The 17,709-nt window shown below is 39.0% G+C and overlaps 1 protein-coding gene across 1 annotated transcript; it reads right to left on the bottom strand.

Moving 5' to 3' along the window:
* Window positions 1-1,160: 1,160 nt before the first annotated feature.
* On the bottom strand, window positions 1,161-15,813 carry LOC109987910 (coiled-coil domain-containing protein 6). The gene is made up of 9 exons (XM_020639187.2): window positions 15,457-15,813; window positions 14,164-14,313; window positions 12,193-12,321; window positions 11,461-11,564; window positions 10,387-10,547; window positions 8,222-8,378; window positions 7,058-7,158; window positions 5,875-5,996; window positions 1,161-2,434 (listed from the first exon to the last, which is right to left on the bottom strand). The coding sequence occupies exons 1-9, from the start codon at window positions 15,709-15,711 to the stop codon at window positions 2,234-2,236; spliced, it is 1,380 nt and encodes a 459-aa protein (XP_020494843.1). The 5' UTR covers window positions 15,712-15,813; the 3' UTR covers window positions 1,161-2,233.
* Window positions 15,814-17,709: the final 1,896 nt, after the last annotated feature.

Consider the following 17,709-nt stretch of genomic DNA (forward strand, 5'->3'; position numbering starts at 1 on the left):
AGAACATCCAGTTTCTGTCACAACTGTCGTTTTCAGCCATTTCATTTAATTCCCATCTTGAGTTTGAATCTTGTGCCGGCTTATGTTTTCCCCCCTAGCATTTTCACGTGAGTTTGTTTTTCACGATGTGGACAATCCTCATTAGTTTTAATCATTTGATTATTCCTACTTTATAGTCTAGTTGAAGACAACAAATACTAAATGGCATTAACCTACAATACTTTGTAAATATAGATATCAATCCCAAACTCTGGCTGGATTGATCTATTAGCAAGACATCTTTTACTAATTAGCAGATTAAAAAAAATACAGCTCAGGCTGCAGGGAATGTCCTTCTATCTGCAATATGTTCATTAACAAAAGTAAAGAGATTGTTTCTGACCTGATGATGGCGCTGTAACTGAAAAGCCTGGGGATCAAAGGTAATACAGCTCATCACATGGAAACATCCTCTGGTGAACAAGAATACCTGGTCCAGTTTTATAGAAATCCCTTTTATTACCGTCTAGACAAATCACTCGCAACCAGCAAGGTCAGCCTCATGGCGTCCCTGGACATGGGCATGGAATCACCTGAATGTGTATCCATAAATGACATTGGAAAACTATGCAAATGATTTAAGACATAAGAGGAAAAGGCAAATCAAGGTAGGAAGAGGATAGAACATTCTTACCTGCATTTAAGTTTAATAAAGCCAGAGACATCAGTTAAATAGGAATTTCATTCAAATGATCATGAGGGTTAAACTACAGAAGCCTCAGACAACACAGGACACATGACAGAGTGTTATCAACATGGACTCACCCACTATTAACAATACAATCATGCTTCCGGCCTTTCCAGACGGTGTGCGAGCTGCATCAGTGTGAATTTATTTAAGGCAAAACATTTTCAACAAACAACTGTAGGGACACAGTCGGAACTCATGATTTCCACAAGAACACATTTCAGTGAAGTGAAAAGCATAAAAACATCATTCTGATTTGAGACTGGCACCAGTCAGGAACAGTTAAATTCAGCATGAATATCTCGTGTTGTGAAGAACATGACGATTCAAAAACATATTTGCAATAGTTCTTTGCTTATCCATTATTTTTTTTTTTTACTGTCATGACACATGAGCAAACACCATCCATAAAACTGACAAGTCAAATCAGAGGTTGTCATCTCAAGAGCTTTAATCATACATAGAAATTTAGTTCAACAGTACCATTCATTTAGAATGTTTTAGCAGTATGTATATTTAGTGTAAAGAGCATTATGTTTTTTTTCCTTTTTCTAATGAGGAATATCCACAAGGATGACAGAAGCTTTCAGAAATACACCAGAGAGAGAGAGAGAGAGAGAAGAGCAGAGAAGAGACTGAGTACATGACTAAGTTGTAACACCTCAGACTACATTTTTTTAAACACCTTAAAAGGCGACATTTATCTGTGGTTTATGTACCTGTGTCCATCCTCCTCGATCCTTTTTTTCCTTTTCCTTTACACTGAAGAGCAGCCGAGCCTTGAATGCTTTCATAGAGTAAATTAACTGTGGCGCAAGCTCATTGAGCTTTTTCATCAATGCCCTATAATGGAGAAACTCCTAGCAGTGAGACCTCTAGTTGACCCATCAAAGCTATGTTGAGCTTGGGGTCAGGTGAACTGTTGACACTGCCTGAGAGACAAAAGGGGTGGGTGAGCTGGAGTGGAGGACATTACTGCAGTCGAGTGTCATTTTATAGGCATGAAAAGAATCAACATCCATCTATCAATTCAATCATTACTCTAGCCATACATCCATCGATTGATCCAAACATCCAACCTATCAGAAAACACCACCATGATACATACTGTACGTGCTGTTTGTGCTATCTTAGAAGCGCCACAACAACAATTCCAACCAGCTTAAGTCCCAAGCAAAGAAAAAAAAAAACATAACATGTACAAGACGTAAGGTGGAAACGATAATTGGCCTACAAATCCCAGAAGCGATCATTTCTCAGTCCATCCATTCCTTTTAAGAGTAGTTAAGTAACGCCACGTGTGGATTTGGCAGACAGCTTCACTGATGGAGAGCCGCTGTCTTGTTTCTTTCCCCTCTAAATCTTTTTGAGCCGATTCTTTTGTGGAGTTGGTACAGAGAAAGAAACTTGTCTTCCAGGGCTGGTAATGATGGAAGCTGCTGTTGCGGTAGCGTCGTGGCATTCAGTGGGCGCACTCACACGCAAAGACAGAGACTGTGTGTTGCGTTAAGGCTGGGAGGGAGGCTGCTGTGCTGCTGCTGCGTGCTGCGACATAGCTGCCGGGGAGGACATGGACTGGACCATGGGCTGAGCTGGTGGGGGGAGCGGAGGCTGAGCCTGCAGGGCCCCTGAGTGCGTATTGGGGGAGGGTGGGGGTGTTGGACGTTTGAATTTGTCGGGGCTGGTGCTTCTTCTTGGGGAGGGCCTCTGTTTGAAAAAGAAAAGGAATAAAATGATCAGACTCATCGTGTATTAAACTATTGGGACGCTGCATCATAAACAGATAGTGGTAAACCAACATATTCTCACTGGGAGGGCATTTATTCAATGTTTTTCTAGAATACTTAAAGTAATTAAAGTATTAATTTCTTTTGTTCAACAGTGTTTCCAGGGCAACATACAACTGAAGGTACAAAGACTTGGGGACAAGGTTACACAAGTCGAGTTCCTGCAATGAATAATTGGTCATGACCTGGAAATCTGGACCTCCAGTCATAAGAATGGAAAGATGAAAGAAAAAAGGGTGTTAAGAGAAAATTAATTTGTGTTAAAGGTCCCATATTATGCTTTTTCTGGTTTTATATGCTCTTTAGTGTGTTTTCCAAGTGTCCTGTGCATGTTTAGGCACATCTATGTGCAACAATTCAAAGTCTGCGGAAACGCGGCTTCTCCTACGTCCTCCTGTTAGCTGCAGCATTAGCTGCATGTAACGCTCGGTTCTAGCCCCCCTCGATAAAAATGTGTCAGTCCGACGTCATTGTCAGTGTGAGAACACAGATCTAAGCCCATTGGCTCGTTGTGGCAAGCCCTGCAGCTCATGTTGTGCGCCCATTAACTTCTGTAGCACGCCCACGATATGCCGTAGCCTGCGGTAGCACAGTAGTGCTAAGGTGCTAATGTTTATGCTCCCCTCGGACGGAGCCAGTGTGGTAAAAGAGGCGGGACATGCCGAGAACCGTGCTGAGCAACTGACCAATTACGGCAGAGCCGACAGGCCGACCAATCAGATCAGACTTGGCACACGTGGGGACTCTGAACGTGGGCACTTCAGAGCCTTAGAGAGGGAGTCAGAAGCGAGCAGGTGCATGGAGCGGCAGTTCATGAAAACAGACACTTTTTTTGGACTTTAGCTATTGTGAACGTACTTTAGTAGGTACATAGATTAAATATACGAACCCCAAAAAGGGCATAATATGGGCTCTTTAAGTTCCCAGAGTGGGTCATTTCTAAAAATGGTTAATTAAGTTGATACACTTTGGGAATATAGAACATTTTTAATACACTTCACAGATACTTTAAGTAGCATTGGAAACCCTGACAGTAGCATACAAACTCTTATGTTCATATTTTGTTTTTACCAGTTAATTAGGCTATTATTATGTAAATAAATGCAGTAATGTGCTGATGTGTCATTTAACAGAGGCCAAACATGTCAGAGCAAGTTTAAACCTAATAAAGGACAATCAGGTTGCTGCTCTCTCCGGGCCGAGATAGGAAAAGAAAAAGAGGAGACTTGGCATGAAAAAGAGGTCATTTAATCCTGAAGTCTGATGTAAGTCATCAGGTTACAACCCTCAGGTATACATTGAATAGAAATTAAGTAATTCATGTAAAACTATAACTATACTATATCATTGTACACTAGAGTGCTTTTTTGTAGCAACGTGAACAATCTTTTTTAATTTGGACACTGGGTCATTTACAGTTCATGTTGACACGTTACTGAATATTACCACACCAGCAGAAGAATAGAAATTCACAACTCCAGTGTAATGAGCAGGTCATGAAAAGCCATTTCAATAAGGACTCTAACTCTACAGTTAATCACCATGTCAAACTGGGTTCAGATCAACAGACAGCCACCTGACTGTTGATTTAGAAACAGAATTAGAGCTTGTTTCCAAAGATGTTATTCACAAATCGTGTACTATTACACGTGACTCAAATTAATCTAAAACTATTAATCAGGTTTGGGTAACATTTTACTGCTTATTGATACAATACTTGTATTGATATGGCTTTCAATAATGTGGAATAAAAAATAAACATAATTTATACTTTATTGATCCTGCGAGGGGAAGGTGCCTTGCTCAAGGGCACTTCAAGGGCACCTCTCCAACTACGAGGCCAATTTCCGGACTTAAACCGACGACCCTCCGATTATCAACCCAAGTCCCTACAGACTGAGCTACTGCCGCCCTATGAACATGTTCTGTTCATGAAACATGAACAGATCTTTAAAATTCCTCCCCCCCACACTTTATTATTATTAAAAAGCTTTATTTGCTGCTGAAGATCTACCTACCAAAATATTTAGAAACATAAATAGAGTGCTTAAATAACTGTGCTGAGTTTAGTTGCATCTTTCAGCTCTTGTTTTTTTTTTTTTTTTTATTAAACTGTGTCACTGCAGACACATCAATACAGGATCAACAGCAGGACAATCTGTAAACCTTCAAAACACAGGACAGATGAAGAGACAGTAACACTGCACGATATGTCCGCTGCTCAGCCATAACTCCAGTAGCACATTTCTAATATCAGCTGATCATGACAACATGGACACACAGTATGATCAGACTAAGTCAAGACAAAGGCGCATCATAGGAACTCTCCTTTGACAGTACTTGTACCTTAAATACTACTATTAGAGCATTTAGCTTCATTTTTAAAATTTAAATCCAATAAATTTTCATATTTATAATTAATACTATTTGATCTGACAGCAATATATGAAGAAATCATGACATATTAGACAAAGAAAAGATGAATAAGACAAGCACACACACTTCAAGTCCTGCTGTCTGGTATAAACTTATACAACAGAAGAACACTGTTGATGAAAGTGAAAACATATTGTCTGGACATGCTTTGATGGACCATGACCATGCAATAACAACTGGGGGGGGGGGGGGGGGGGGGGGAGAGCAGAGGAGGGGTTTAAGTAGACTAGAGACTAGTGACACCTTCATGTGTCAGGCAAGGGAGGGGCCTTAAACTCCTTTACAACCAAATGCCTCAAATTGCAGAGCTGGTTGAAACCAGATTTATTTAGTGGAGCTTCATTATGGGATTTGACTTTTGGAACCTGAAAGGAGTGGCCATGGCTTCTGGAAGACATCGCGAGGGGATAAGATCGTTTTTTGTAAATGTGAAAGGATGTGGTTTTATAGTTTCTTTGTGTGCTTTATTAATAAACCATTATGATGATGATTATTATTCTTCATATTATTATTATGCCATGAATGAAAATAGATGAATTGAAAGGATCATATCAGGTCACTCAGGTTTACTGAATGATTTGCAGGATGAACGGAGTAAAAACATTTCTGCATGTAACTTTGGGCATCTCCAGTGCCTTCGTCCTTGTGCTCCTTTAGGGGATTAAACATTTTTCTATTTACCGGTAGGTATTTTGCTCAAGTGTTGGCAGAGTAATGTCGACTTTAAACAGGCCTTGACGTGGACATTGTTCATATATCAAATAAAGGAACTAAACTTCAAATCCTTAAACAAAATAATTGAGTTCAGGGTTGTCACCTTAAGACAACTACAACAAGCCCTTATAAATGTGAAAAATATACGCCTATGAGATCCTAAAAACACTCACAATGCGTGTTAACAAAGTGTATGCGGATGTCACTTACCGCTACGGCATGAGAGGAGCTTCCGTGGACGTGCAGGGCAGGGGTGTTGTAGTGGGAGATGGCAGCTCTGGACAGTGTTGCTGGAGGGGTAAAGCCAACTGTGTGGCTGCCATATGAGAGACCTGAAAGACAGACATTAAAAAAAAAGTTGCATACCCTGTGTATACTCATGTTTTTAATCTTTATAGTCAGCTATAAATTCAACTCTGGCTGTTATGCCTCAGTGCACTGCTATTTCTCAACTAAACACCTGCTTCAGGATTACTTCCAACCAGGTCACTGCAATCTGCAGCTGGCCAACAAAGCAGAAAAACAACATGGCTCTGACACCTAAGGTTCAGCTTATCATTGTTTATATATTAAGGCTTAATGTAAATTCTTGCTGAATCACACTCAATGGGATTGATTGGACCTGGAATGGCTCAATTTCCCTCCAAAATGTAATTAGCATGAGGACTCTGGGATTGAGAGACTCAAGGGTCAAGACGGGTTAAGATTTGAAGTTTGGGTTTACAAAAAATGCCCTTTTAAATAACAAGCGTATTAACCTGTGAGAGCTTTATGTTATTTGCCCTAATTGAATTCACTACTTTTTATTTTGTTGTTTCCTCTTTCCTTTTTCCATTATCTCACATACTCACCCTTAAATACACAGAAAGACTTTGAAGACACAGCCTATTACTCCACCTTATATCGATGCAGCAACTCATTAACTATGTTATAAAAACCCGGAGCAGAATTGTTTCTTGTAGTTCACTGTATTATGGCAGGGCAAACATTTATTATAAAACACAACAGCTTTAATTAAGTTGGATTCGTGTTTACTCAGCATTTGAATTTTGAGTTGTTGTACTTAACTTTTGTAAAAAAGTTTAAAAAAAAACAACATCTATGACTTTCAACTAAGCATTGACAATGTAACCATAAATTTTTTTATGATTCTCCAGAGTGAACATGTTTTATTTCATTGCCACTGGAGATATAAGTTTATGGTTTAACTGGCCTACTTCTAATTCAGTGTCATTGAATGTTTGATCAAAAGATGAAACCAGATTGAGCTGCTCTTCTGGCAATTACTCATATGGTGTCAAAGGTGCTTAATATAGTGCTACATATTTTAATATCAACCAATATATATGCTGACATCTGTGTCGACAACATTTGTGGTCTTAAGTGTACCTACCAGGTGATATGGGTCGGCTGGAGCTGGGGGACGGGGTGTAGGGAATGGGGCTGGACACGGTCCTTGCTCGCAAGCCCTGTGCAGACATCTCGTTGAAGTACCTGAGGGAAAAAAATTGTGAAAATTTAGATTTCTTTGTCCCACCTCTTAAAAATAAAATCCATCCTTCTATAGAATGACAAAAAAAGAACAATCTAATCACCATGAGGAGAATATTTTGTGATTATCGTTAAAATCTTCATGGCTGCTTTAAATTAAAGTCAAGAGTGCTCATACTGTCTATAATGTGGAACGTGAGGCAACAGTGGTTCTCAAGTTGGAAGGACAAGATATGTTTTACAGATGCAGGAGAACAAAGATTTAGTGCTGTTTAGTACTGGTCTGTTTTTGAATAGATTGTGTTCCATGCTTGGATAAAAAAATGTGTTTAAAGACAATACTAGTAGCTTTTCATGTTTTGCATCTACTTATCTCTGCTGAGGGCAGAATATATGCAAGTTGATTTAAGCTTAAATGGAAACTGCACACAAACCCATTTGTATGAACCTTAGAAAGAATATGTACTTAAAATAAAATATCTATCAAATGTATCTTTGTATATGTGTCATGTATGACAGTAAAAAAAAGTTGAAATGTGTACCCAAGAGCATTAGACAGTAATATGCGCCTGCACACTCGCATTAAAGAAATAAAAGCAAAATAAACTGATATTAAAAGGATTATGATATTACAGACAATAGCAGTACAATGGCAGGTGTAAAGATAAAGTGATTAGATGTTTACGATACAGAACCTTACATGAAGACAAACACCCTAAAGTAGGGCAGATGACTTTTGATTTTTCTCTTTGCTGACACTGCTGTCTGAAGCAGTCTAAGAGGTTGTTCTCTGATTAAACATTTACCGGATTTTATGATGCTTCAATGGACACCAAGTAGTTACGTTGCCAATCATGATGAAGGCATGTATAAAAAATAATAATTGTGAATAGCCAACAGAGAAAAATGACCATTGAGGAACTCTGCTACATCCAGCTCCAGTTCAGAAAGTGAAGTGTCTCTTATCCACTACTTATTACTGGCTGAACCATGTTCATTTGTACAACCGTTTAAAGTTATCAAGACCTCTTTGATAATCTCTTTTATTGTGTGTACCACCCTTTACCTTTCATCGTCCATCTCCAGGCTGGATTCACTCTCTGACAGCTGTCTGCACAGGGCCTCCCTGCGCTCCATTTCTCTCTGAAGCTTTCTCTGCAGCCGGATGTTCTCCTCCCTCATGTGCCGTTCCTCCTCTATGTACTGGGCACGCTTCTCTGTGTCTGGGAGGAGACGCATGAAAATAAATGACATTATTTGAAGAATTGTTAAGGACACATCCTGGAATCTGTATATTATAAACACAGCTGATATAATGTATTTCATATCAAAACTGTTGCAACAAAATAGAATGACTTCATTCATTATAAAGTAAGACCTCCGACAGCAACTGTTTGTCCGTGCAGTTCATCATTTTCTTTCATCAAAGAAAGTAAAGGACCAATGCTGATTTCTACAGTGTATTAGGAAAGGAGAATCCTTTTATCTGCTTCACTTGGTTTCCTGGATAGAGTGTTAAAGAGTGGCCTGACAGCTCCCTCTAGTGGTAAAATCGAAGAATCACCTAAATCACATTTACAGACACTCCCAGGTATGTGTTCAGACTAATGCCCTTTTAATAATTAATTTTGCTGAGGTACAATCTAGTATAATAAACACTCCTGACTATCTAAACAACAAGCAGACTTCTGCAATGTTACGACATCACAGTGGCACCCATAAAATATGAAAATCTGTGTTATTAAAGAGGAAGTCAAGTTGATAATGCGGTAGACTAATCTAGATTCCACCTTCTGGTGCCACACAGGTCCCCAGCCTCTGCCTAATCGTAACCCCACAGTGACATTATTACAAAGTTATTTACATGTGAGTAGATATGTGTACACATTGTTTTACCCCCTTTCAGAGACCAACTCAGACATAACCCTGCCCCATTTTGATGAATTTATAAAAATTGAGCATTGACCAAAAGTAACAGAAGATGCACATTTCATTGTAAACATTAATCATAACTTTCCATCAGGAACACAACAAAACATCTACAACACAAATTCTGACCTCAGACTTTTCCTCTCTAAAAATTAAAAAGAAACTACTTTAAGAGTACTGAAATTTCTCTAATATTGGCTATCAATCACTGCGAACATTCAGTCACCTATAGTATAAGGTCAAGGTACCTTATCATATTGTAAGATAAAGATCAGTTGTAACAATTTTAAAAACTCTCTTCTTTTCAAATAAACACAGTATCTTATATTTCATTGCCTTGCTACCTTTTACCTTTATTAGATTGGACAGCTGAAGAGAGATGGGAAATGTGTGGAAGAGAGAGTGTTGGAAGACATGTTGCAAACAGCAGAGGTCGGATTCATACACACAGCCGCTGCAATGAGGACCATAGCCTCTGTACACAGGGCGCACTTCATAACCACCAGGCTATCTGCCGCCCCGTTGCCTTGCTACCTTGTCAGATAACAATATGCAAAGTATAAGTACAGGCAGTTGCCATTTAACAAATATGCTCGCTGCCTTTTGTTAAAGGTTGTTCAGAGTGCTCTTTAAAGCACCCATGATGAGTATACCATTGTTTGACAAATGGTATCCGTGTCTGTATCCTCATGAAGCACTAGTGTGTGTGATATGAAGTGCACACCAGAGCTGTGAAATCTACTTGATATTATCAAAGGAGTTAATTTAAAAAAAAAGAACAGAATAACAGAACCAATTGGTCCCTTAATCTATTAGGAAGGAGTGTGGTTTGGTAAGTTTTTTTCTGCAATGACTGCACATTATCTGTGTCTCTGAGACTACGGTAGAAGGGATATTGACATGTCTATGTAAGAAACTGTTCATTTCCCATATTTCGTACGTTGCATTAAACCATATCTACACAAAAAACATGAACAACATGCTAGGATGTACTGGGTCCCTTTTTCAAAAACGATTACTTTCTTTGAGGATTGTTGTTGATAGATGTGCAGCCTGACTTTTTCAAACTACTTTAAGCCTCTAGAAGATGCAACTTGATGAGGATGGAACTTAGTCAGACATGGCCAGAATGTATCCTGTTCTGTCTACTCTATGGAAATCCACCCCTGCCTGGGTGTACAGGGAATTCAACCCTCTTAGATTATCAAAAGATCGGTCACATCCTTGATCAACACTTGAAGGCATGTGCCTCTTTCACGTTAACACCCCCTTAGCTCAGGTGACAGGTGAGTGGCCACTTACGTTGCAGCTCGGTGGTGCGCAGGCTTTTCTTGAGCCTCTCCACCTCATTCTTCAGGAAGCGGATATGCCGCATCATGTTCTCTGGTGAGTCTATCTCCATGGAAACGTCTCTTGGGGAGGGAGGAGCTGATACGGGCTGGTCCAACTTCTCCTGAAGGATTCTTGTTCAGAAACAAAACAAAAAAATACTTTCAAATTAGTCAACAGAAATAAGAGTAACTGCATTAACACTACCTTTCATAAGATATTAGTAGACGGCCTAGCTTTTTATAGGTTGATTTAAGACAACTGACATCGTTCCAAAAAATTAAAACCTACTCAAAAGTCTTTTTGCTTCATCTTCAGATGAAGAAATTGTATATATATATATATAATCACACTTCATAGCGGGTTAGTTATTCAACCCTTTATAATCAAATCCTTTTGAGTCACTTGTCTTTGTGCCAGGCAGGCATTTTAAGTGTGCATGTCAATCAGAGATACAGAAAAGGGGAAAAGACACATGGCATGCATGTTTCATAAAAAACTTAAACAATTAAAAATATATACAATAAAATCACTGGATAAAAATCCAACTAAATGTGCAATGACATAAGAGTAAGAGTAATACTTGTAGTTTTATAAAGTAACTAAATCAGATTTAAAACTATAACAATAGCTTTAAAGAGTAAGCCATGTTACAGACTAATCCAAGTATGTCCTATCGAAGGATGAACACTAATTTAAGTTATAGAAAGTTGAAAGCTCCTGAGCATTTACGTTATTAACTCATCTGATAATGCACTTGATAAAACACTTGAGCACATGGGACTGGTTGTGAGATTGGTTCTTATTTTTTCACTTTAAAAGTTTAATTAATAATAAATAATATTAATTTGCATCCATATATAAATATACATTACATAAAATAATTTGATACGTGTTAATCATCAAGAGCCTTTTCTCCTTGATTTATAATAGAAAAAGTGTTTTTGCTTTCATGTGGGTTTGAGTATAGGTATTGGATCGGATTCTAAAATGTCCATCATGTGAAGAAAAACTGAAATCTTTAACACATTATATGATCATCCACACCTTTTCTCAGCCTCCAGTTTGTCCATCCGCTTCCACAGTCTGTTTACCAGGGCCTCTTGTTCCTGCTCTAATGTGTTCTCAAGGTCGATCTTCTCTCGCCTCAACTGCAGAATGAAAGGAGGGAGCGGAGAGTGACGTTCAGAGACACAAAAACCTTGATGTTGAAAGGCATTCAGAGGCCTGCATACAGGTTTACTGAGCTGCAAACCCAAGGTCTCTGTCCAGATAAGCTTCACTTTCATAAAGGTGCAGTACAGTGCTTGCTTGTGAAAGGCACAGTGTCAGAAAAATGCCAGATAGTTTAAGTTTCCCTTTGTTCCAACCGATATAAAATAAACATTAACAATAAAATAAGCTTTTTTATTAGGGGATTTGTGGAGAAGATAAGTCCAGATTTTAGAAAATGTCCCACTTTGCATTTTTCAGGCATCACTCAGGTACATGCGTACACACTCATAAATGAGAAGGCAAGCTATAATGAAGTCATGCACGTCTACAGAAAAATCCTGTCATCAGAGGATGGAAGCATTACAGAGGGGTTTAGCAAAAACAGGATGGGACCAGCCACAGACCCAAATGTTTTTTCCAGCTATTTTCCTCTAGTAAGTAATACAGATTGAAAAATGTGTGGCTCTCACATAACTACAGTGAGTGGACAAACAAGTATAGTATAGGGACATGTTGCTTCACACTGCATGCTAAAACCTTTTTGCTCTACCACAATAAGAATACCTGTTCCAGGGTTAGCTGCTTTGAGATGGTTTCATTCTCCATCTTCTTGATCTTTTTCATGAGTTTGTTAACCTGGAACTCCTGCTCCTGCTCCAAGTGCTGCTCCAGCTCAGCCTTCTCATGCTGAAGCTACATAGAAAAAAAGAAGAAGAAGGTGCATGGGCAGAAGAAAGGGGGAGGAGGTGAAGAACACAGGAGATGAGAAAGAAGGGAGAAGAGCAAGAATGATGGTGAGTCACCTAAAAACTATTCGATGACCGCAGTGACCTCACACACTTGGTTGCAGATCATCGCATTTAGCTTTCACATTGAGAATATAGCCAAACGTGATTTACAAGGTTACAGTTATACTGGATTTGTGGTTGAACCTTCCCAGAAGAATCAAGAAAGTGAAATAATGATTTGGCAACCAAAGTAACCACCTTTGGCAGCTTTCAAACACAAAAACAGGGTGCGGTTCAGCCTTGATTCTAAATGGGAAGCTTGTGCAATGAATTATACAAGTGATTACTCATTACAAGGAAAAAGATGCTAATCCATTCATGGGAAAAGACTTGAGGGGAAAAATAAACCTTTCCATTGTGCTCCTTTTAAAAGAAACAACTAGAACACCAGTTTGTTTTAACTTACTGCATTTATAAACAGTCGAGTGCTCTGTGTTTCCTGGCTAATAAGATGTCCCTCCCTTTTCGCCAAAACATCTAACTACTCCTGTATGACAGGCCTCCGCCCAACTCCACTGTGTGGTGAGTGCCAATTCAGCCTAAGGCGTGCATTAAAATGCATCAGTTTGTTTTCAGCTTAAGGAATTATGTAAAAACTTTCAGCAAGTAATACAAGAACAATAATAACAGGTCTCCTCTGTGTACAGACTGTACACCATGATAAATGCATGAAAGTTTCTCCCTTTGTTATCTCATGTAATAATAACAATTAGGCCAGGAAAGTTTGCAACATTTTATCAGCTCCTTCTCTGGAGAGAAAGATCTATGGCACATAAGATGATATCAGTGGGGATGAAAATGACATTGTACCTCTAATTGACATTGTACAGGTCATTGAGTTTGCTGAAAGGGTGTACTGATCCAAAAGCATAATGAGAGAACTACATCGTTTGATCCTAAAGTTTAGACGATGAGTAAGAACTGCATCATCAAAAGAAAGAAGGGGAAAACACAGTTGAGACAAAACTGTTTACAAAAGTACTTCCCCAAAGAATCATTTACACTCCAAGTAAAATTCCCCCTCTATCATCACAAGAGGATAATGCATGTCCATGTAGACGTGTATACACACTCTTGCACACCCCCTGAAATGCATTTGTCAGCTGTACCAAGTCTCCATGCAGAGGCACACATGGGTCTGTTTCTTGTTTAGTAAGGAGGTTAAAATAACAACAGCCAAAGCAAGTTCATCATCAGGACCTTAAGCAGGGTCTGTCTAGGCATTTACACGTGTCCCTTACAGTTTCCCCACATCACCACACATTAAACCATTAAGCCACTAGCCACTGAGCTTTGTGAGAGTGTGTCTCTGTGTTCTGTACACTCTGCAGTGGGAAAATAAGATATGGAAAACAGACTGAACCAAATAGCCGACAGACGGGAGGAGAGTAATTTGAGAGTCATTAAGAGAAGCTAGCAGGCGCAGTGAAGTCATCTTGAGCCTTTCCAGGCTTCAGCCAAGTACCAATACAGTTGATGATAATGGACCAGCGTCTACAACCTCTTTGAGTGGTGTGCATAGACACACACACACACACACCCAGATAGCTCAAGCTAAACACACATAACAATGCTACTGCCAAAACATTTGCATACCTGAGAACTAAACCAACATGTCTTTCCCATAGTGTCTTTATCAATACGACAGGTCATCATCAACAGATGTTTGAGTTGTGCCTGATATAAACATCTCCAACCAGCAGGTTAAAAAAAAAAAAAAAAATCCCATGTTGTTCCCATCACTTACTTGCATGAGTTTCCTTGACAGTTCATTGGTGAGAAATTCCTCCTCCTTTTCATAGTTGACCGCCAAGGTCTCCTTCTCCTTTTGAAGGGCCTGGATCTTCTTAAACAACGTGTTGCTAATAAATTCTTCCTCCTGCTCTGCTCTTGCTTGCTGCAGAAACAAACGGAAAAATGAGAGAGAGAGAGAGAGAGTGGCAGAGGCAAGCGTTAAGTGAAATACAATTGTGGATCTGTTGGATTTTCACATGTACAGACTTGATGAACTGTAGCCATCAATGGTGCATGCACGCTGCTGCTGCACCACAACAGCAACAAAAAAAAAAAAGACACGCATCAATCAGCCAAAGTCTGCTGCAGTGAGGTGTGTTAGCCAAAGAGGAAGGAGACTTTTCCATAATGACTCAAGATGATAATGTTGTAATGGATGGCTGACAGTAATATGAAGAGTCAGACATGGGTGTTGGGACACACCAAGGATACGACTGCACCAATATAAAATGATGCATCCTCATCCTTTTAAAAAAAAAAAAAAGAGTTGAACAACAATGACAATAGCAAGCACACATCTAGTTAAGCCGTACACATGCACAGGAGGAGGAGGATGGGGGGGGGGGGGGGGAGGCTGCACTGTGTCTGACTTGACAACACATGAGCCTGGCGTTTTACTAGCTCGCTTAATTTTGGCCTACATACTTCCCTATCCATCCGACCAGATCGGTTACACATTTTTTATGAAGCTGGAGTTGATTAACCTGAGCATGCAGACATATGACGCATCGGCCCAACGCTGCCTGTGCAAGCTGAGCACTTTTCATATCCTGATGGTCACAACGTTGGGTGACAATGTTGTGAACTAACAGTGAAGCTAAAAGCACTCCCGTAAACTTCCACTAACGATGCACACACACACACACACACACACCTCTGTTTCAACGCTAGATTAGCAACGCAAAGCAAAACAAAGCGAAACACAACTGGCCCAGCTACCTAGCAACCCCCCCCCCCCTTACCCACCCACCACCCCCGAAGTCCGCTGGCTAAATTAGCAAGATATCCTCCACGCTAATGCAAAAGAAGCTGCTAGCACAACACTGACACGCTGTGTTCAAATTAAGATAACATGTTTATATTACACATTCTACGAGGCGATATTGACCATTTAACAACAAACATCCAACAGTAGCCATAGCTAACTAACTGATAAATGCAGTATTATAGGTGGCGTGGGGAGTAGGGAGGGAGGAGGGGGGGGGGCAGGTTGTAGCTAGCTAGTTAGCGAGCTAACGTTACTCACAATGGTGACGCTAGCTTTGCGGAGGTCCCGATTCTCCTCCTGCAGCGCTTTACACTTGAGTTTGAACGTTTCCAGCTCAATTTTAAGAACTTTATTCTCTTGTTGTAGCGAGGCGAGGCGGTTCGTCAGCTCCTCCAGGCGGAACTGTGAAATGACTACGCTCGGTTTTCCCGAATTTGAAGCGGAGGACGACATCGGGGTGGCCGAGCTGCTGCCCGCTCCGTCCGTGTCGCTCTCGCTTGCGCTGTCCGCCATGGCTGTGCGACAGTGTGCAGCGGAGAGAAGAAGACTACGGCAGCTGCAGCGTTCGTTTGAGCAGCGCAGACAAGCAGAATGGTACACAGTGTGACCTTGCTCTCGCGTTGTCGACACAGCACCACCACCCGGCTGTCTCCAGTACCGCCCCAATGCATCATTGAACGCAGGAAAAAAGATTGATTCATCTCTACTCCACCCCAAAAAAAACTGTGTTTCTAATTCTAACCGACTTAGTGAGTGACTCAAAATGTGTCTTTATTCTGAACGGGGCCAACATCTGCTTCCTTGATATTTAGAATAGAATAGAATTACTTTATTGATCCCAAACTGGGAAATTGTGGCGTTACAGCAGCAGGTTATCCAAACACACAATATGAGTAAAAAAAACCCACAATGTTAGCAATCTAAACACAATATAATATTAAATACATTAAGTACTAAAGATATCAAAAATAAGAATGAATGTGAATATATACAATCAGGATTTAACTAAGCATTACTAGGAAGATTAAATATGAAAGATTAAATGTAAATGTGCAAAAACAGAGTTGTAAATTAAATATGAAAGATTAAATGTAAATGTGCAAAAACAGAGTTGTAAATTAAATATGAAAGATTAAATGTAAATGTGCAAAAACAGAGTTGTAAATGGTTGTAAATTAAATGTGAAAGATTACATGTAAATGTGCAAAAACAGAGTTGTAAATTAAATATGAAAGATTAAATGTAAATGTGCAAAAACAGAGTTGTAAATTAAATATGAAAGATTAAATGTAAATGTGCAAAAACAAAGTTGTAAATAGTTGTAAATTAAATATAAAAGATTAAATGTAAATGTGCAAAAACAGAGTTGTAAATTAAATATGAAAGATTACATGTAAATGTGCAAAAACAGAGTTGTAAATTAAATATGAAAGATTACATGTAAATGTGCAAAAACAGAGTTGTAAATTAAATATGAAAGATTAAATGTAAATGTGCAAAAACAAAGTTGTAAATAGTTGTAAATTAAATATAAAAGATTAAATGTAAATGTGCAAAAACAGAGTTGTAAATTAAATATGAAAGATTAAATGTAAATGTGCAGAAACAGAGTAGTAAATGGACAGTATTGACATAAGTTAAAGTGCATGAGTGTAGACATATTATCAGCAGAAACTATACAATATAACGGAGAGTAGACAGCCAAATGAAGTGAACATGAGTACAGGGATAATTTGTAAATTTAACATGTGCAGAACAGATTACAGTATGGAGAGACAGATATTATCATGATGACAGTTCTCTGCTCGCATGAGGTGAGCTGTTGTTCTGTTTGACAGTGGCTTCTGACTTCTATCGAAGTTTTCAACCGCATCTCATGTTTTTCTGGCAAAATAATCCTGTAGCCATGTAATGGTATTATATCAGATCACATTGTTACAATGTATTGTTTAGAATAGAAGAGAATTACTTTATTGATCCCAAACTGGGATATTGTGGCGTTACAGCAGCAGGTTATCCAACACACAATATGCATAAAAAACACAATGTTAGCAATCTAAACACAATATAATATTAAATACATTAAGTACTAAAGATATCAAAAATAAGAATGAATGTGAATATATACAACCAGGATTTAACTAAGCATTACTAGTCTTAAATAGGAAGATTAAATATGGAAGATTGAATGTAAATGTGCAAAAACAGAGTCGTAGATGGTTATAAATTAAATATAAAAGATTAAATGTAAATGTGCAGAAACAGAGTTGTAAATGGACAGTATTGACATAAGTTAAAGTGCATGAGTGTAGACATATTATCAGCAGAAACTATACAATACAACGGCGAGTAGACAGCCAAATGAAGTGAACATGAGTGCAGGGATAATTTGTAAATTTAACATGTGCTATATTCATTTCTGAATATTTATATCTACTCAAAGTGCCACAAAGAGGCACTTCATATAGTCCTACAGATAATGTAGTCCTACAAATAATGTTTGCCCTTGGC

Source organism: Labrus bergylta, chromosome 10, assembly GCF_963930695.1.
Source record: "Labrus bergylta chromosome 10, fLabBer1.1, whole genome shotgun sequence".
In the NCBI taxonomy this organism is placed as follows: Eukaryota; Metazoa; Chordata; class Actinopteri; order Labriformes; family Labridae; genus Labrus; species Labrus bergylta.

Coding starts and splice junctions, on each gene's coding strand:
- LOC109987910 (XM_020639187.2), bottom strand. CDS start 15,711: ATGGCGGACAGCGCAAGCGAGAGCGACACGGACGGAGCGGGCAGCAGC. Junction 14,314..15,456: donor GCAAAGCTAGCGTCACCATT/GTGAGTAACGTT, acceptor TTGTTTCTGCAG/CAAGCAAGAGCAGAGCAGGA. Junction 7,159..8,221: donor CTGGAGATGGACGATGAAAG/GTAAAGGGTGGT, acceptor TTTTTCCCTCAG/GTACTTCAACGAGATGTCTG.